General features: G+C 47.9%; 1 protein-coding gene across 2 annotated transcripts in view; it reads left to right on the top strand.

Annotated features, from left to right (window-relative positions):
• Positions 1-21,643, top strand: part of LOC115197678 (cGMP-inhibited 3',5'-cyclic phosphodiesterase A) — a 210,109-nt gene that overhangs the window by 167,325 nt on the left and 21,141 nt on the right. For both annotated transcript variants that reach the window (XM_029759425.1, XM_029759426.1), the window contains exons 6-12: positions 8,965-9,038; positions 9,893-10,035; positions 10,503-10,640; positions 12,707-12,818; positions 13,242-13,355; positions 16,207-16,406; positions 16,668-16,871. In XM_029759425.1, the coding sequence (XP_029615285.1) occupies positions 8,965-9,038; positions 9,893-10,035; positions 10,503-10,640; positions 12,707-12,818; positions 13,242-13,355; positions 16,207-16,406; positions 16,668-16,871 (985 nt within the window). The remainder of the gene's footprint in view (positions 1-8,964; positions 9,039-9,892; positions 10,036-10,502; positions 10,641-12,706; positions 12,819-13,241; positions 13,356-16,206; positions 16,407-16,667; positions 16,872-21,643) is intronic.

Genomic DNA, 21,643 nt, shown 5'->3' with positions numbered 1-21,643 from the left:
CTACTCTGGCTCCAGATGTGGAGAAGATAACAACAGCCAGTGCAGTGCAGAGTGTGTGCGTGTGCCTGTGTGTGTGTGTCTAGTGCAGTGGGAGAAAGGTATTCAACTGAATGGAAGTAGAAGGACCTCCCTATCCAGAACCACATCCAGATTGGTTGCACTGATAAGGAGCGTATAGCTTTAAAGATTCAAAGTTGGCGTTATTTCTTCTTAAGTTAGTACATTACTGAATGCTGACGCGATGGAAAATGAAGGAGGAAAAACCTTGATGGTAATATCACAGTTAAGATCCTACAGATTTGAGGGTAAGGGTGAAACACAGAATGTATTAGACAATAGAGACCCTTCTGTTCTTTCCCTGCCTTTCCCCTCATCCATTCTCCATCATTGTTATTAAGTAACTAGTCCTACAGACGTTTTTTTTTTTTTTTTTTACCTAACACAACTTTTCAGGTTAAAGTGTTACCGGACTTAAAATGTTTAGTTGGCCCAAACTTAGCTCCAACTTGAGAAAACTTTAGGCAAAAAGTCAGTCAACATAAAATTATGTGTTTGCTCAACTTGTCTCATACAGTACCAGTCAAAAGTTTGGACACACCTACTCATTCAATGTTTTTTCTTTTTTTTTTTACTATTTTCTACATTGTAGAATAATAATGAAGACATCAAAACTATGAAATAACACAGATTTATTTAACTAGGTATGTCAGTTAAGAACAAATTCTTATTTACAATGACGGCCTAGGAACACTGCCTTGTTCAGGGGTGGAACGACAGATTTTTACCTTGTCAGCTCGGGGATTCAGTCTAGCAACCTTTCGGTTAATGGCCCAACGCTCTAACCACTAGGCTACCTGCTGCAACATATGGAATCATGTAGAAACCAAAAAAGTGTTCAACAAATCAAAATATATTTATATTTGAGATTCTTGAAAGTAGCCACCCTTTGCCTTGATGACATCTTTGCACACTCTTGGCATTCTCTCAACCAGCTTCATGAGGTAGTCACCTGGAATGCATTTCAATTAACAGGTGTGCCTTGTTAAAAGTTAATTTGTGGAATTTCTTTCCTTCTTAATGTGTTTGAGCCAATCAGATGTGTTGTGACAAGGTAGAGGTGGTATACAGAAGATAGCCCTATTTGGTAAAATACCAAGTCCATATTATGGCTAGAACAGCTCAAATAAGCAAAGAGAAACAACAGTCCATCATTACTTGAAGCTCAGTCAATCCAGGAACATTTCAAGAACTTTTATAGTTTCTTCAAGTGCAGTCGCAAAAACCATCAAGCGCTATGATGAAACTGGCTCTCCTGAGGACCGCCACAGGAAAGGAAGACCCAGAGTTACGTCTGCTGCAGAGGATAAGTTCATTAGAGTTAAATGCACCTCAGATTTCAGCCCAAAGAAATGCTTCACAGAGTTCAAGTAACAGACACATCTCAACATCAATTGTTCAGAGTGGACTGCGTGAATTAGGCCTTCATGGTCGAATTCCTGCAAAGAAACCACTACTAAAGGACACCAATAATAAGAAGAGACTTGTTTAGTGGCAAGAAACACGAGTAATGGACATTAGACTGGTGGAAATCTGTGCTTTGGTCTGATGAGTCCAAATGTTAGCTTTTTGGTTCACCGTGTCTTTGTGAGACAATTAAAAGTTTTAAGTTCAGGTAACACTTTGATCGAAAAGTTCAGTAAATGAAGAAGTCTTGGAACCAGTTACTTAATAATAATTTGTTGAAGCAACTAGATTTTTTATTTACAGTGATAACTCCAATTCCCGTCCTCCTCTTTCCTCCACCTCACACCCAACTCTTGTAGGTCCTGGGAAACCAAAACAGTTTGGTAATTGAATTGTGTGTGTGTGTGTGTGTGTGTGTGTGTGTGTGTGTGGTCAGATGATTGTCTAGTCCTGTTTAACTCAGAAGTGGCCAGACCTCAGTGCCGTGCGGTGCAGGTCCAGCAGACAAGGCATCAGTGCGACAAGGCTTTGTGTACAAAGTGTGTGTGTGTGTTTGTGTGTGTGTGTGTATGTGTGTGTGAGTGACAGGGTGACAGGAGTACAAAATGTGTTTGTGTGTGTTTGTGTGTGTGTGTGTGTGTGTGTGTGTGTGTGTGTGTGTGTGTGTGTGTGTGTGTGTGTGTGAGTGTGAGTGACAAGGCAACAGGGCTTTGTGTACAGATGATGTCTACCACCATTAAAGTGACGTAGGCTTGTTATGGTGTCATAGTGCCTCTGTCCAAACAGACCCAAACAAATTACTGACTGACTAGAACCAAACAGACCAAAACAAACTTCTGACTGACTGATTAGAACCAAACAAACCCAAACAAACTACTGACTGACTAGAAGTAAACAGACCAAAACAAACTACTGACTGACTGATTAGAACCAAACAGACCCAAACAAACTACTGACTGACTGGCTAGAACCAAACAAACTACTGACTGACTGACTAGAACCAAACAAACTACTGACTGACTGACTAGAACCAAACAAACTACTGACTGACTGACTGACTGACTGACTAGAACCAAACAAACTACTGACTGACTGACTAGAACCAAACAAACTACTGACTGACTGACTGACTGACTGACTAGAACCAAACAAACTACTGACTGACTGACTAGAACCAAACAAACTACTGAATGACTGGCTAGAACCAAACAGAACCAAACAAACTACTGACTGATTGACTGACTAGAACCAAACAAACTACTGACTGACTGACTAGAACCAAACAGACCCAAACAAACCCAAACAAACTACTGACTGACTGGCTAGAACCAAACAAACTACTGACTGACTGGTTAGAACCAAATAGACCCTAACAAACTACTGACTGACTGACTAGAACCAAACAGACCCAAACAAACCCAAACAAACTACTGACTGACTGGCTAGAACCAAACAAACTACTGACTGACTGGTTAGAACCAAATAGACCCTAACAAACTACTGACTGACTGACTAGAACCACATTGATTTATACACAAAGACTAAGGGCTAGATTCAATCTACCCCCTCCCCCCTCCCCCTTTAAGGCTATTTATCTTTTTAAAGCAATATTTCCGCATTCGCAAGACCACATTCACGGTAAACGCTGCATATGTCGGCTTAATCGAAAATTACCTTTAAATGTCAATCTCGCTATAACGCGGATCTTCCGCAGGTCTGTATTGAATCTAGGCCCAAGGCTGAAAACAAAGCAGAGATGAACCACACGGACTAACAACCCAACAAAGCTTTCTCTCTCAGACAGATCACAAACTGATTGGAGTAAGAATATACAATACAAACTTTATAGTATTTTTTTTCCTGAACATACATCCAACCCCAAGTGAAAGTTACTTTGAGGACACCAGAAACCTCTTAAACGCATCTCTCAGCTGCCTTCTGACGCATTTTAGATGGTTTAAATTAGAATACCTCCTCCCAAATGTTGTAGAACCTGGAGTAGGGGTAGAGGAAATGCCAGCAGTTAATAATGTTGTAGAACCTGGAGTAGGAGGAGAGGAAATGCCAGCAGTTAATAATGTTGTAGAACCTGGAGTAGGAGGAGAGTAAATGCCAGCAGTTAATAATGTTGTAGAACCTGGAGTAGGGGTAGAGGAAATGCCAGCAGTTAAAGGGGCAATCTGCTGTTGCTACATCTATTTGTGGACTGTTTAGCCTCAAAACATGGTTGAAAACTATAATTTCATATAATGAATCCTCAGTCCTTGCATCCATAGCTCCGTCTATGAATTTGAGATTGGTCACATTTCTCTAGCCCAATCCCTCAGCTTTTTACTGAAATAATGGCGGGGAGTAGACTTTGTTATTGTTTAAAGTGCAGATTGCCCCTTAAAGCAGTGTTACACAGAGCACAAAGGCTTGTAGTGTGTCTCATTCTGAGAAAATCTTTCTTGTGCACTTTTCAGCCCGGGGGTAGGTACCCACCCTTAGCATAATGACCCTGAGCTAACAACAAAGAGAGTGCTGTTGTGTTTGCAGTTTGCACGGTCAATCCAGTGTATGTGTGTGTGTGTGTGTGTGTGCATGTGTGCATGTATGCGAGTGCAGATGCCTAGCAGGTGTGGAATATAACATGGTTGGCAGGGGGAAACAGTTAGTCCGTTATTTTCAGGGGGGTCAGGCGGTCGGCTACGAAGGCGGTTTGGGGGACAGGTGGTTGGGGGGGACAGGCGGTTGGGGGGGACAGGTGGTTGGGGGGGACAGGCGGTTGGGGGGGACAGGCGGTTAAGGGGACAGGTGGTTGGGGGGACAGGTGGTTGGGGGGACAGGCGGTTGGGGGGGACAGGCGGTTGGGGGGGACAGGCGGTTGGGGGGACAGGCGGTTGGGGGGACAGGTGGTTGGGGGGACAGGTGGTTGGGGGGACAGGCGGTTGGGGGGGACAGGCGGTTGGGGGGAGTGGCGGTTGGGGGGGACAGGTGGTTGGGGGGACAGGCGGTTGGGGGGGACAGGCGGTTGGGGGGGACAGGCGGTTGGGGGGACAGGTGGTTGGGGGGACAGGCGGTTGGGGGGACAGGCGGTTGGGGGGGACAGGCGGTTGGGGGGACAGGCGGTTGGGGGACAGGCGGTTGGGGGGGCAGGCGGTTGGGGGGTGACAGGCGGTTGGGGGTCCAGGCGGTTGGGGGGACAGGCGGTTAGGGGGGACAGGCGGTCGGGGAGACAGGCGGTTGGGGGGGACAGGCGGTTGGGGGGGACAGGCGGTTGGGGGGACAGGCGGTTGGGGGGGACAGGCGGTTGGGGGGGACAGGCGGTCGGGGGGGACAGGCGGTTGGCTACAAAGGCAGTTGGGGGGACAGGCGGTTGGGGGGGACAGGCGGTTGGGGGGGGACAGGCGGTTGGGGGGGACAGGCGGTTGGGGGGACAGGCGGTTGGGGGGACAGGTGGTTGGGGGGGACAGGCGGTTGGGGGGGACAGGCGGTTGGGGGGGACAGGCGGTTGGGGGGACAGGCGGTTGGCTACGAAGGCGGTTGGGGGGGGACAGGCGGTTGGGGGGACAGGCGGTCGGCTACGAAGATGGTTGGGGGGACAGGCGGTTGGGGGGGACAGGCGGTTGGGGGGGACAGGCGGTTGGGGGGGACAGGCGGTTGGGGGGGACAGGCGGTTGGGGGGGACAGGCGGTTGGGGGGACAGGCGGTTGGGGGGACAGGCGGTCGGGGGGGACAGGCGGTTGGCTACGAAGGTGGTTGGGGGGACAGGCGGTTGGGGGGACAGGTGGTTGGGGGAGACAGGCGGTCGGCTACGAAGATGGTTGGGGGGACAGGCGGTTGGGGGGACAGGTGGTTGGGGGGACAGGCGGTTTGGGGGGACAGGCGGTCGGGGGGGACAGGCGGTTGGCTACAAAGGCAGTTGGGGGGAAAGGCGGTTGGGGAGACAGGCGGATGGGGGGACAGGCGGTTGGGGGGACAGGCGGTCGGGGGGGACAGGCAGTTGGGGGGGACAGGCGGTCGGGGGGACAGGTGGTCGGGGGGATAGGTGGTCGGGGGGACAGGCGGTCGGGGGGGACAGGCGGTCGGGGGGACAGGCGGTTGGGGGGACAGGCGGTCGAGGGGGGACAGGCGGTTGGGGGGGACAGGCGGTTGGCTACGAAGGCGGTTGGGGGGGACAGGTGGTCGGGGGGACAGACGGTTGGGGGGACAGGTGGTCGGGGGGACAGGTGGTCGGGGGGACAGGTGGTCGGGGGGACAGGCGGTTGGGGGGACAGGCGGTTGGCTACGAAGGCGGTTGGGGGGGACAGGTGGTCGGGGGGGACAGGCGGTTGGGGGGACAGGTGGTTGGGGGGACAAGCGGTTGGGGGGACAGGCGGTTGGGGGGACAGGCGGTTGGGGGGACAGGTGGTCGGGGGGACAGGCGGTCAGCTACGAAGGCGGTTGGGGGGGACAGGCGGTTGGGGGGACAGGTGGTCGGGGGGACAGGCGGTCGAGGGGGGACAGGCGGTCGAGGGGGGACAGGCGGTTGGGGGGACAGGCGTTTGGGGGGACAGGCGGTTGGGGGGCTAAAAAGGCTTTAAATTGATTTTGTTGCTGTTAATGAAAGTTGAAGAACTGGAGAGTTGAGTTTTCTGCGCAGACAGTGAATAGTCCCACACCAATTTAAGACACCATTATCCAATTAATTGGATGTTGCTGTCAACTCAATCCAAAGTCTCATCATAAATCTAGAAACAAAAAGAGATCCCTGTATTAGGAAAACTGTGTGTGTGTGTGTGTGTGTGTGTGTGTGTGTGTGTGTGTGTGTGTGTGTGTGTGTGTGTGTGTGTGTGTGTGTGTGTGTGTGTATGCATTTCCATGTTTCAGCCATTCCTTATTAGTCCAGTTAAAGTCAGTTCATTCAGTGGTTCTGATTTATTTTGTTGTTGTTTGTGTTCAGATTTCTCTGTGCGTTCGTGTTAATGGGTAAAATTATAAAGTTCATTCATTAAAAATGTTCCTCCAGCTTCTGTGAATGCTCTTTTTAATGTGTGGACAGCCCTGTAGGAAACCATGCTCTTTTTAATGTGTGGACAGCCCAGTAGGAAACCAGTAATCCAAATCCAATCAAATGTATTTATATAGCCCTTCTTACATCAGCTGATATCTCAAAGTGCTGTACAGAAACCCAGCCTAAAACCCCAAACAGCAAGCAATGCAGGTGTAGAAGCACGGTGGCTAGGAAAAACTCCCTAGAAAGGCCAGAACCCAGGAATAAACCTAGAGAGGGTCTGCGCAACTTGTCACGATGTGCGCAACTGGTTGAAGGTAAGTCAGGTGCAGGAGAGCAGAGATGGGTGATAACAGGCGCACTTTGTTCATGCCCAAGGCAAACAGCGATAACGCCCAAAGTACACAAACGGTACAATAAACAAAACACACGGGTGCAAACCAGCAAACCAGACTGATGCGAACCACACGTAACAAACAAACAATTCCACACACAGACATAGGAGAAACAGAAGGTAATATACATTTAGTCAAATGAGGGAATGTGAACCAGGTGTGCAGGAAAAACAAGACAAAACAAATGGAAAATGAAAGGTGGAGTGACGATGGCTAGAAGACCGGTGACGTCGACTGCCAAACGCCGCCCGAACAAGGAGAGGGACCGACTTCGGCGGAAGTCGGGACACAACTTTCAGCTGGAGCCACTGACAGCAAACACGTTTTTTCAACACTTGTTTTTTAGTGTGTGTGTGTGTGTGTGTGTGTGTGTGTGGAGGGCGTGGGGGGGGGGGGTTTATTCATATTTACTCCCTCACCGAAGTGATGTTTAATTTCAGCATTTTCTGTTTGTTTTGTGGTATGAGTTTGCTTAGAGATTACAGAGAATGTTGGACGGAACAGTCTGCCAAGCAATGTACTGGCAGTACGAGAGAGAGAATGAGAGAGAGAGAGAGAGAGAGAGAGAGAGAGAGAGAGAGAGAGAGAGAGAGAGAGAGAGCTGATAAAGATTAACCTGATTTCATGATGTGCATGATGAAACGATTGGTAAGCCATGTTCCTTTGACTCAAATGTTCCTCCTCATGTCTTCTAACTGGCTCCTTGGAACACAATAGAATCTGGGCCGTAGAATAGTGTTGATCAAGTGATGTCACATTGTTATTTGGAATTGATGACTCTAAAACTCGGCACACCTGTATTTGGGTTTCCACCATTTTTCTCTGCAGATCCTCTGAAGCTCTGTCATGTTGGACAGGGAGCGTCGCTGCACAGCTACTTTCAGGTCTCTCCAGAGATGTTTGATCAGGTTCAAGTCAGGGCTCTGGCTGGGCCACTCAAGGACATTCAGAGACTTGCCCCGAAGCCACTCCTGCGTTGTCTTGTCTGTGTGCTTAGGGTCGTTGTCCTGTTGGAAGATGAACCTTCACCTAATTAATTCTGAGCTCCTGAGCGCTCTGAAGTAGGTTTTCATCAAGGATCTCTCTGTACTTTGCTCTGTTCATCTTTCCCTAGAACCTGACTAGTTTCCCATTCCCTGCCACTGAAGAACATCCCCACAGCATGATGCTGCCCCCACCATGCTTCACCGTAGGGATGGTGCCAGGTTTCCTCCAGATGTGACGCTTGGCATTCAGGCACAATAGTTTAATTTTGTTTTCCTCAGACCAGATAATCTTATTTCTCATGGTCTGAGAGTCTTTAGGTGCCTTTTACTGAGGAGTGGTTTCTGTCTGGTTTTCCCTGACCAAGGCCCTTCTCCCCCGATTGCTCAGTTGGCCGGGTGAGCAACTCTAGGAAGAGTCTACGTGGTTCCAAACTTCTTCCATGTAAGAATGATGGAGGCCACTGTGTTCTTGGGGACCTTCAATGTTGCAGAAATGTTTGGGTACCCTTCCCCAGATCTGTACCTCGACACAATCCTGTCTCGGAGCTCTACGGACAATTCCTTCAACCTCATGGCTTGGTTTTTGCTCTGATATGCACTGTCAACTGTGGGACCTTATGTAAACAGGTGTGTGCCTTTCCAAATCATGTCCAATCAATTTAATTTTCCACAGTTGGACTCCAATCAAGTTTTAAAAACATCTCAAGGACGATCAATGGAAACAGGATGCACTTGAGCTCAATTTCTAGTCTCATAGCAAAGGGTCTGAATACTTATGCAAATAAGGTATTTCTGTTTTTTATTTTTAAATACATTTGCTAAAATTACTAAAAACCTGTTTTCACTTTGCCATTATGGGGTATTGTGTGTAGATTGATGAGGATTTTTATTTTTATTTAATCCATTTTGGAATCAGGCTGTAATGTAACAAAATGTTGAAAAAGTCAAGGGGTCTGAATAATTTTCGAAAGCACTGTATGTCATAGACATACTGTACAGTACACATCAAAATGTTTCTCAGGCCAGTGTTTTAATAAGGCATATAATATCTAAGAGCTAGCACCTTTCATTGATAGGATGTACTTGATGAAAAGATATTCACTTCTGTCTGACCTCTGACCTCTCTAACTTTCCTTTACCACAGCTGTGGGAGACCGTACATAAAGCTGAGCCATGGGGAGGGATCCATGGACAAAGGGGACAGGATACACCGGACAGGTACAACCGTCCTATAACTAAGCTTCTCATCTCTACCTTTCCCTTCCACACCACTACCGTTTTCAAACTATTGAGCCAAGCTGTATTGTACTCATGGCCTCTTGTGTCCACTGGTTTTGCCTACCTTCTTCTACCGTTTAGCTTGTCATCTCTGCCAGTGCTACTTTTCTTTCCACATCATTGAGCCAAGCTGTATTGTACTGCGCTGGCCTGGTTATGCGTCCATCACAGGAAATGTGCTAGAGAGGACAATGATTGTATGAAATGGATACTCCTGTCCCAGAGTGGATATTACTTGTGTGTGCTTTGTAGCAGTGCTGAATGCTTTGCAGCAATGCTGAATGCTTTGCAGCAGTGCTGAATGCTTTGCAGCAGTGCTGAATGCTTTGCAGCAGTGATGCAGACTTTGCAGCAGTGATGAAGACTTTGCAACAGTGATGAAGGCTTTGCAGCAGGGTTGAATGCTTTGAAGCAGTGCTGAATGCTTTGAAGCAGTGCTGAATGCTTTGTAGCAATATTGGATTCTTTGCAACAGTGCTGAATGCTTTGTAGCAATATTGGATTCTTTGCAACAGTGCTGAATGCTTTGTAGCAATATTGGATTCTTTGCAACAGTGCTGAATGCTTTGTGGGAATCCCGTCTCCATGGTGAGACAATGACCATAGGAGTTAGTTGGGAAGATAACACAAGCAGATCTGATACCTGGCTGATCCTGTCTCACAACACAAGCAGATCTGATACCTGGCTGATCCTGTCTCTCAACAGAGAGGTGTGATTTGTTTTACAGCAGTGTTGAATGTTTTGAAGGTGTTGTCCCATCTCCATGGTAACGCTTTCTCTGTACCCCAATCAGAGGATCAGGTGGTGGCATCAGCAGACTACGACAGTACCCACGAGGCCAACCACAGCGACAGCAGCGACGTAGCGCCGACAGAGGAGGGGGACGAAGAAGGGGGCAAAAACACCCCCCAAAACCTCATCATGCTACCTGCAGAGGTGAGAAACAGCAACCATAGAGGTAGCTCTAGTTTTCATTTTCACACTTCTAGGTCTACATCTTTTAGGCCAGAGGTATTCACCCTTACCCTAAGAGGTCCGGAATACAGCCGTTTTTGATAATTAATTGCAACAACCTTGTGTCCCAGGTGTAAATCAGTCCATGATATATAGGGGAATAATGATCAAATACAGTGGATCTGGCTGTCTAGATTTGGATTTGAGGGTTATTATTGGCTTATTCATCAGGCAGAGGCACAATCACCTCAGAAGCCAAAAGTTCATTTCCACCAACATAACATTCAGTGCACAGACAGGCACAACCAGACATCTATGTCTGCCCCCCTTATGACATGTTTTATGACCTACAGTCGAGAGAGAGAACATTTTCTAAGACATTTAATAACACAATATAAAGGTTCATAAAGACATTATAAAGGCTTATAACATGTCTGTGGCCTCTGTAGGAAAAGCCCCAGCTGGCCCCGGAGCCGTTAGTCATGGAGGACTTGGAGCCCCTAATGAGCCAGCTAAACCACTGGAACTTCCCCATATTCAGCTTGATGGAGAAGACCCAGGGCAAATGTGGCCGCATCCTCAGCCAGGTGAGACCAGCTACTGTACAGCCTAGTCAGGGGAGCTGTAACCAGGTGAGGACAGGTACTGTACAGTCTAGTCAGGGGAGCTGTAACCAGGTGAGGACAGGTACTGTACAGCCTAGTCAGGGGAGCTGTAACCAGGTGAGGACAGGTACTGTACAGCCTAGTCAGGGGAGCTGTAACCAGGTGAGACCAGCTACTGTACAGCCTAGTCAGGGGAGCTGTAACCAGGTGAGGACAGGTACTGTACAGCCTAGTCAGGGGAGCTGTAACCAGGTGAGGACAGGTACTGTACAGCCTAGTCAGGGGAGCTGTAACCAGGTGAGGACAGGTACTGTACAGCGTAGTCAGAGGAGCTGTAACCAGGTGAGGACGGGTACTGTACAGCCTAGTCAGGGGAGCTGTAACCAGGTGAGACCAGCTACTGTACAGTCTAGTCAGGGGAGCTGTAACCAGGTGAGGACAGGTACTGTACAGCCTAGTCAGGGGAGCTGTAACCAGGTGAGGACAGGTACTGTACAGCCTAGTCAGGGGAGCTGTAACCAGGTGAGGACAGGTACTGTACAGCCTAGTCAGGGGAGCTGTAACCAGGTGAGGACAGGTGATGTACAGCCTAGTCAGGGGAGCTGTAACCAGGTGAGACCAGCTACTGTACAGCCTAGTCAGGGGAGCTGTAACCAGGTGAGGACAGGTACTGTACAGCCTAGTCAGGGGAGCTGTAACCAGGTGAGGACATGTACTGTACAGCCTAGTCAGGGGAGCTGTAACCAGGTGAGGACAGGTACTGTACAGCCTAGTCAGGGGAGCTGTAACCAGGTGAGGACAGGTACTGTACAGCCTAGTCAGGGGAGCTGTAACCAGGTGAGGACAGGTACTGTACAGCCTAGTCAGGGGAGCTGTAACCAGGTGAGACCAGCTACTGTACAGCCTAGTCAGGTGAGCTGTAACCAGGTGAGACAGCTACTGTACAGCCTAGTCAGGGGAGCTGTAACCAGGTGAGGATAGGTACTGTACAGCCTAGTCAGGGGAGCTGTAACCAGGTGAGGACAGGTACTGTACAGCCTAGTCAGGGGAGCTGTAACCAGGCGAGGACAGGTACTGTACAGTCTAGTCAGGGGAGCTGTAACCAGGTGAGGACAGATACTGTACAGCCTAGTCAGGTGAGCTGTAACCAGGTGAGGACAGGTACTGTACAGCCTAGTCAGGGGAGCTGTAACCAGGTGAGGACAGGTACTGTACAGCCTAGTCAGGGGAGCTGTAACCAGGTGAGGACAGGTACTGTACAGCCTAGTCAGGGGAGCTGTAACCAGGTGAGGACAGGTACTGTACAGCCTAGTCAGGGGAGCTGTAACCAGGTGAGGACAGGTACTGTACAGCCTAGTGAGGGGAGCTGTAACCAGGTGAGGACAGGTACTGTACAGCCTAGTCAGGGGAGCTGTAACCAGGTGAGGACAGGTACTGTACAGCCTAGTCAGGTGAGCTGTAACCAGGTGAGGACAGGTACTGTACAGGCTAGTCAGGTGAGCTGTAACCAGGTGAGGACAGGTTAAAATAGTCAATCCTCAGCCATGGAAGCATTCTCAGCCAGGTGAGAGAAACAACCAATTAGACAGGCTGATGGTCAACCATCTATCATTGGGCAGTCACTGTGTCAATCAAAGTGTGTTTGTCTGGTGAGAATCTAATTGGTTGTTTGAGACAGAAGCGGTAGCCTCGAGGTTAGAGAAGTGGACAGGGAAATCTACAGGGAGTGATCTGGCAGCCGGAGAGTTACCATCTTCAATATCTCTACATACTACTGTCGTTGTGCCCTTGAGCAAGGCTCTTTACCCCTAAGTGTTTCCGGGGCGTTAGTCCCTGCAGTCCCTGTGTTACTCCCAGCCTGTGATGTGTGTCAGGTTGGGTACTGTCACAGAAGAAATTAAGAATATCTGTACAATTAAAGCAAGTGTTGAGACGTCAGTGAGAATGAGGCTGTCTGTCACTCTGAATGGTCTACGGATTTACAATCAACGAGTCTGTCTGACGGGTGAGAATGTGATTGGTTCTGTGACTCTCTGTGTCTGTTTCAGGTCTCTCACAGGCTTTTTGAAGACACAGGCCTATTTGAGACCTTCAAGATCCCGGTTCAAGAATTCATGAACTACTTCCATGCTCTGGAGAATGGCTACAGAGACATACCATGTAAGAACCTTTTTTACCTTAATGACTCTGCTCTGTTTTACCTTAATGACTCTGTTTTGCAGACACAGATTAAGCCTAGTAGAGTACATTTTTAGTCCAGGACTAGACTTAATCTGTGCCCGGGAAACTGGCCTTTTAATGTTTTACATGTGTTTTGCTTAGTATATTGAAGTTGAGTTAAAAGTGTCATATCATCAGTAAACCACAAGAGGGCGATGTAATACCATTTTTCTTTCAACTCTCCATTAACACAAGTTTACAGTGCAATCTCTCCATTCTTTTTCACCCTACAGTAGAAACAGAAACAGTGTGGCCCAGTGGAAATTATCACTACTGAAATGTCTCATATTCTCTCCCTTTCGCTCTCTAGTCTTGGTAAATATACTGAATTGTACCAATTTTTAAAAAAATCTATCAATCCAGATCACAACAGAATCCACGCTACAGACGTTCTCCATGCTGTCTGGTACCTCACCACCCAGGCCGTACCAGGTCTGCCTAGCCTCATCACTGATCATTGCTCTGCCAGCGACTCAGGTGGGTGCCAGGGTTGAACTGACTTCTCTAGTTAAATAAAAATGAAATAAAGAAATAAAAAAGTGACTTGAATACAGGCCAGTCTAATTGAATCATGGCTCTTGCTTGATTTGGCATCAGGAGATTGAAACATGTTATTTATTGACAACTTGAATTTTGACTGTATTTGGGACTGTATTTGAAGACAACCAACTGTTTTTTTGTTTTGTTTTGAATATAACATCATTATGTTAGTTACGGTTGTCAACTTGAGTAAGATTTAGATGTTGTACAAACCAAAGAGACTTAAAGAGTCAAGTATATTTAATAAGACTCTTAATAGAATTTGTAACAATCAGATTAACTTTTGCCGTTTATTTAATTTAGCCTACACCTACCATCTCTAGTTACTCTTTTGTAAGTCGTCTCATTAAGATCAACACATTGGGATGTTTGTTACAGTTACATCAACGCTCTCATCTGTTCTTATCAGACTGGCTGGATCCCAAAATGGAATCCTAATCCCTATATAGTGCACTACTTTTAGTCAAAACTAGTGCACTATAAAGGGAATATGGTTCCATTTGGGATGCCGTCTCTGACTATCAAATACTATTTGAAGTTTAGCGGGCATGAAATTGCAACCAGATTAAAGTTCTCCCAACCCCAGATTTTCATAACCTAATTTATATGCCTTAGTGCCCCAAACTCTTTGATCCGAGCAGAAGTGTATTTAGAGGTTGAGAGTTTGGGGCCTTTTGGGGTGCTTGCTGGTACACTTTTCACACTACTGAGCCAAACCACGATTTAGCATATTTCAGCCACCATAGTGCTGGAAAGGACCATGTAAACAGAAACTACCTGAGCCGGTACAGTGGTTCAGGTTGGAACTATGGTGTGAATCAGACATGGTAGTAGACTGCTACTTACACTCCTCCACCTCTACCTCCACCTCCACCTTCACCTCTACCTCTACCTCTACCTCCACCTCCACCTCCACCTCTACCTCTACCTCTACCTCTACCTCCACCTCCACCTCTACCTTCACCTCTACCTCTACCTCTACCTCTACCTCTACCTCCACCTCCACCTTCACCTCTACCTCTACCTCTACCTCCACCTCCACCTCTACCTCTACCTCTACCTCTACCTCCACCTCTACCTCTACCTCTACCTCCACCTCCACCTCTACCTCTACCTCTACCTCTACCTCCACCTCCACCTCCACCTCTACCTTCACCTCCACCTCTACCTTCACCTCTACCTCTACCTCCACCTCCACCTCCACCTTTACCTCTACCTCTACCTCTACCTCTACCTCCACCTCTACCACCTCCACCTCCACCTCCACCTCCACCTCTACCCTCCACCTCTACCACCTCCACCTCCACCTCCACCTCCACCTCTACCTCTACCACCTCCACCTCCACCTCCACCTCTACCTCTACCTCTACCTCTACCACCTCCACCTCCACATCCACCTCCACCTCTACCACCTCCACCTCCACCTCCACCTCCACCTCTACCACCTCCACCTCCACCTCTACCTCTACCTCCACCTCCACCTCCACCTCTACCACCTCCACCTCCACCTCCACCTCCACCTCTACCACCTCCACCTCCACCTCCACCTCCACCTCCACCTCCACCTCTACCACCTCCACCTCCACCTCCACCTCTACCACCACCTCTACCTCCACCTCCACCTCTACCACCTCCACCTCTACCTCTACCTCCACCTCTACCTCTACCTCCACCTCCACCTCCACCTCTACCACCTCCACCTCCACCTCTACCTCTACCTCTACCTCCACCTCCACCTCTACCTCTACCACCTCCACCTCTACCACCTCCACCTCCACCTCTACCTCTACCTCTACCTCCACCTCTACCTCCACCTCCACCTCTACCTCTACCACCTCCACCTCCACCTCCACCTCTACCTCCACCTCCACCTCTACCACCTCCACCTCCACCTCCACCTCTACCTCTACCACCTCCACCTCTACCTCTACCTCTACCTCCACCTCCACCTCTACCACCTCCACCTCCTCCTCCACCTCCACCTCTACCACCTCCACCTCCACCTCCACCCCTACCTCCACCTCCACCTCTACCTTCACCTCCACCTCCACCTCTACCTCTACCTCCACCTCTACCTCCACCCCTAACTCCACCTCCACCTCTACCTTCACCTCCACCTCTACCTCTACCTCTACCTCCACCTCTACCTCCACCCTTAACTCCACCTCCACCTCCACATTCACCTCCACCTTTACCTCTACCTCCACCTCCACCTCCACCTCCACCTTTACCTCCACCTCCACCTCCACCTCCACCTCTACCTCCACCTCCACCTCCACCTCCACCTCTACCTTCACCTCTACCTTCACCTCCACCTCCACCTCCAACTCCACCTCCACCTCCAACTCCACCTCTACCTTCACCTCTACCTCCACCTCCACCTCTACCTTTACCTCCACCTCTACCTCTACCTCCACCTCCACCTCCACCTCCACCTCCACCTCTACCTCTACCTTTACCTCCACCTCCACCTCCACCTCTACCTCTACCTCTACCTCCACCTCTACCTCTACCTCTACCTCTACCTCCACCTCCACCTCCACCTCTACCTCTACCTCCACCTCTACCTCTACCTCTACCTCCACCTCCACCTCTACCTCCACCTCTACCTCTACCTCTACCTCTACCTCTACCTCCACCTTCACCTCTACCTCCACCTCCACCTCCACCTCTACCATCACCTCTACCTCCACCTCCACCTCTACCTTTACCTCCACCTCCACCTCCACCTCTACCTTTACCTCCACCTCCACCTCTACCTCTACCTCTTTCTCCTCGGCTCTCCCAGACTCTGACAGTGGCATCACCCACAGTCACATGGGCTACCTGGTGTCGAAGACCTACAGCGTGTCGGAGGATGGGTATGGTTGCCTGTCGGGGCTCATCCCAGCCCTGGAGCTCATGGCTCTCTACGTAGCAGCAGCCATGCATGACTATGACCACCCTGGGAGGACTAACGCCTTCCTGGTGGCCACAAGCGCACCACAGGTACACCACTTCTCTGTCAAAGCACTTCCGGCTCAAGTGAACAAAAAAATCTTCAGAGTCATATGTTGTCTACAGGGAGAGCAGAGTTTTTAATTTTGGGATAAGGAAAATAGTGGTACAACACTGAAAATTACATGGATTGCTGTTGTTATGTGTTGTGGAACTGAATGGGCAATTCTCTGACCAGGTTAGAATTTCGTTAAATGTGTCTGGTTACCACAACAGGTCTAATTCTCTCACATCCTATCTTCCCCTCTCCAGGCAGTGTTGTATAATGACAGGTCGGTGCTCGAGAACCACCACGCAGCCTCGGCCTGGAATCTGTTCATGTCCCGTCCAGAGTATAACTTCCTGGTCAACCTGGACCACGTGGAGTTCAAACGCTTCCGCTTCCTGGTCATAGAGGCCATTCTTGCCACTGACCTCAAGAAACACTTTGACTTCCTGGCAGAGTTCAATGCCAAGGTAAAACCAAATGAATCAATCAATTCATTAAGTGTTCACAGACCCGCAAACCTGTGTATTTGATTTGAGTCTTAAGATCTCTTCAGCTATTGTAGCATGTTGTATGTGAGAGTTCTACTGCCTACCCCTGGGTTTTTGTAGTGCAGGTTTGTAGTGCTCTCCCCTCTGCACTGCATAATCCACAAGCCCTCATTACAGCTCACACTCTGTCCACATTGGTCTGTTACACTGTCGCAGTAGCATAGAGTCAAACGTAAGTGTTCTAGAAAATCAGTTAGATATTGTTTTAAAAAGGCTTTTGAGGAACAGTACTATGTGTGCCAGTACATTTCTGGACCTTAAATATCCTGATTATATTCTCGTTAACTTAACTAATCCATACGAATAGAAGGCTCTAACCCGCAGCTTTTCAGGAAATCATATTTGCAGTCTGAATTATGCTGCTATCATTGGTGGGGACTAAGCCTTTCCACAGTGCTGCAGTAAAGCCTTTCCACAGTGCTGCAGTAAAGCCTTTCCACTGTACTGCAATAAAGCCTTTCCACTGTGCTGCAGTGAAGCCTTTCCACTGTGCTGCAGTGAAGCCTTTCCACTGTACTGCAGTAAAGCCTTTCCACTGTGCTGCAGTAAAGCCTTTCCACTGTACTGCAATAAAGCCTTTCCACTGTGCTGTAGAAAAGCCTTTCCACTGTGCTGTAGTAAAGCCTTTCCACTGTACTGCAGTGAAACCTTTCCACTGTGCTGTAGAGAAGCCTTTCCACTGTGCTGTAGAAAAGCCTTTCCACTGTGCTGCAGTGAAGCCTTTCCACTGTGCTGCAGTAAGGCTGGTGGCAGTTAGGCACTACCAGTTATACAACAGATTGCTGGCCTTCCACTAACGCTAACAGTGTTACGCCCATTCAGAGTGTGTGTGTGAGCGCCATTAAAGCCAACAGAGCAGTGTTGTGTCTTTCACGCTGGCTCTGTTGTACCACAAAGCCTCTCATACACACACACACACACACACACACACACACTCACACACACACACACACACACACACACCTTGTACTCCTTTCCCCTCCAATTCCTAGAAACCAAATCAAGCTTTCTCTGAAAAGGCCCATTAAAATAGCTGTTGATGTAGCTACTCCTGCGCTTAGGGGTTATGGCGTTAGCATAATAACAAGAAGCTGGCAGGAGTCTGCTCTGTGTTTGTGGATCGGCGGCTCCTATAGAGGTTTTTAAAGAGCAACAAGAAAATAACGAGGATATATACAGAGGGGTACCGGTACAGAGTCAACGTGCAGGGGCAGCAGGTTAATCGAGATAATTGAGGTAATATGTACATGTAGGTAGAGGTAAAGTGACTGTGCATTGGGGTGGCAGGTAGCCTAGTGGTTAGAGCATTGGACTAGTAACTGAAAGGTTCTAAGATCAAATCCCAGAGCTGGCAAGGTAAAACAAATCTGTTGTTCTGCCCATGAACAAGGCAGTTAACACACTGTTCCTAGGCCATCATTGAAAATAAGAATTTGTTCTTAACTGACTTGCCTAGTTAAATAAAGGTAAAATAAATGGATCATAAACAGAGAGTAGCAGCAGTGTAAAAATGGGGGGGACCATGATGTGGATACCTAGGAACTTGAAGCTCTTAACCTGCTCCACTTCAGCCCTGTTGATGAGAATTGAGGGTGTGCTCAGTGCTCCTTTCCTATAGTCCATGATCATCTCCTTTGTCTTGATCACGTTAAGGGAGAGTTTGTTATCCTGGCACCACACTGCCAGGTCTCTGACCTCATCCCTATAGGCTGTCTCATTGTTGTCGGTGTCTTCTGCAAACTTAATGATGGTGTTGGAGTCATGCTTGGCCATTCAGTCATGGTTGTACAGGAGGGGACTAAGCACGCACCCCTGAGGGGACCCCATGTTGAGGATCAGCTTGGCAGATGTGTTGCTACCTACCCTTATCACCTGGGGGCGACCGTCAGGAAGTCCAGGATCCAGTTGCAGAGGGAGGTGTTTAGTCCCAGGGTCCTTAGCTTAGTGATGAGCTTTGAGGGCACTATGGTGTTGAACGCTGAGCTGTAGTCAATGAATAGCATTCTCACATAGGTGTTCCTTTTGTCCAGGTGGGAAAGGGCAGTGTGGAGTGCAATAGAGATTGCATCATCTGTGGATCTGTTGGGGCGGTATGCAAATTGGAGTGGGTCTAGGGATTCTGGGATAATATTGGTGATGTGAGCCATGACCAGCCTTTCAAAGCAATTCAATACTACATACGTGAGTGCTACGGGTCAGTAGTCATTTAGGCAGGTTACCTTGTTGTTCTTGGACACAGGGACTATGTTGGTCGCTTGAAACACATTGGTATTACAGACTCGGACAGGGACAGGTTGAAAATGTCAGTGAAGACACTTGCCAATTGGTCAGCGCATGGTCGGAGTACACACCCTACGGCCTTGTGAATGTTGACCTGTTTAACTTCTTTGGGATTGTGGGCAGTATTTTCTTGTTCGGATGAAAAGCGTGCCCAGAGTAAACTGCCTGCTACTCAGGCCCAGAAGCTAGGATATGCATAGTATTAGTAGATTTCGATAGAAAACACTCTGAAGTTTCTAAAACTGTTTGAATGGTGTCTGTGAGTATAACAGAACTCATATGGCAGGCGAAAACCTGAGAAATATCCAACCAGGAAGTGGGAGATCTGAGGTTTGTAGTTTTTCAAGTGATTGCCTATCCAATATACAGTGTAAATTTGGTCAGATTGTACTTCCTAAGGCTTCCACTAGATGGCTGGAAAATGGCTGTATGTTTTTTTGTGACTAGGCGCTGACCTAACATAATCGTATGGTTTGCTTTCGCCGTAAAGCCTTTTTGAAATCAGACACTGTGGCTGGATTAACAAGACGTTTATCTTTAAACTGGTGTATAATACTTGTATGTTTGAGGAATTTTAATTATGAGATTTCTGTTGTTTTGAATTTGGCGCCCTGCAATTTCACTGGCTGTTGTCGAGGTGGGACGCTAGCGTCCCACATATCCCGGAGAGGTTTTAAAGGTCTTACTCACATCGGCTATGGAGAGCGTGGTCACACAATCATCCGGAACAGCTGGTGCTCTCATGCATGCTTCAGTGTTGCTTGCCTCGAAGCACGTTTAGAAGTAATTTAGCTTGTTTAGTAGGCTCGTGTCACTGGGCAGCTCACGGCTGTGCTTCCCTTTGTAGTCCATAATAGTTTGGAAGCCCTGCCACATCAGACGAGTGTTAGAGCCAGGATTCAAGCTTAGTCCTGTTTTGCCACTTTGCCTGTTTGATGGTTCATTGGAGGGCATAGCGGGATTTCTTATGCGGTTAGAGTCCCGCTCCTTCAAGGTGGCAGCTCTACCTTTAGCTAATTGTGGATGTTGCCTGTGTGTGTGTGTGTGTGTGTGTGTGTGTGTGTGTGTGTGTGTGTGTGTGTGTGTGTGTGTCATGGCTCTGTTCACCTACACTAACGCTCATTAGGCCTACCCAGTGGCAATTTTAGCATGTAAATCTTGCTGGGGCAACAAAACAAAAAAACATGTGGTATGCATGCCAGCAAAGTCACTACACAACACTAAACAATACATTAATTGCACTATAACGGTGACAAATGGTGCCCACAAACTGGTGCCCACAAACTGTTAGGGTCTACATGAAGCTGTCCCAACACCTTACCACTGCTACACCACTGCTACACCTGGCTATCAGCAGAGCCTTGTCTGGCAGCGAAACAGTTCCTTCAGCCTCATTTACTGCCTTTAAAAAACATGGCTGACTTGGTTAAACAAATGTCGTTTCTACTGACAATTGAGATGTACAAACTATGGCATAAGGGGACGACGAGTGGATAAGAGGCAATACGTAATTTCAATTAAGGCAGAAATGAGCGAGCTAGGACGGCCGTACAGTAGTCAATATAACTATTTCTTCAGCACTTTTGAAATGTACAGCGACAGAATTCAGAACATGGACCATTCTTACAGTATCCTCCCTGTACACTAAGTCAGAACCGCAGGATAAATAAAGGGGTCATATAAGCAGACAATGAAAGCTCTTACAATATTCAATGATTACATTTCTCAAAAACAGATTATAGGCCACATGTGCACCACCGAGTCAGAAGAGTAACGTTAGGCGAAATTAAGAGGGGAAAATAGACCAAATTATTAGGGTGAGGCACATGGGCTACTAACAGCATATTACACAACATACACTTAGTATTACTGTCTTAGCTACAGTATACATATCTCCCTGGCATATTACATCATTTATGCAGCAGCATATAAGATATTTTTGGATTCACCTTGTTGTGATGTGTTCACTTGAACAGGAAGGCAGTCCTTCGTTGGCAAATTTTGTCATCAAAGACAGACAAAGAGGCCGGATTTACAATTCCTGGTTGGATTTGGATGACTGTTCAAAACGTATTTTCCCAGTCTGAGCTCGTTTATTGCCGATTTTCCAGTTGCAATGCTTGCAGTTAGACACTGTCACTGATTCCTTCCAAACCACTCATTGTTGAATTTCCAATTTCCAGCTTGTTGTATGATGGCCAATGAACAACGATGCATTTTATCTATAATTTCTCTTCATTATTTCTCTTCATATGACAAGGATTAAAAAGGATTTGCCAGTAGATTGTCGAATTGATTCATGATGATGACTGCTAGCTAAGATTTTGAAATTAAGATGTTGACATGATCAGTCTAATCAAAGCTACTGCACATATAACATGATTTGACGTCATTTTATCTGTGGCCAATGA

Source organism: Salmo trutta, chromosome 7, assembly GCF_901001165.1.
Source record: "Salmo trutta chromosome 7, fSalTru1.1, whole genome shotgun sequence".
NCBI classification, from domain to species: domain Eukaryota; kingdom Metazoa; phylum Chordata; class Actinopteri; order Salmoniformes; family Salmonidae; genus Salmo; species Salmo trutta.
Note: the sequence above shows the minus strand (reverse complement) of the source record. Positions and strands in the feature narration are given on the sequence as shown.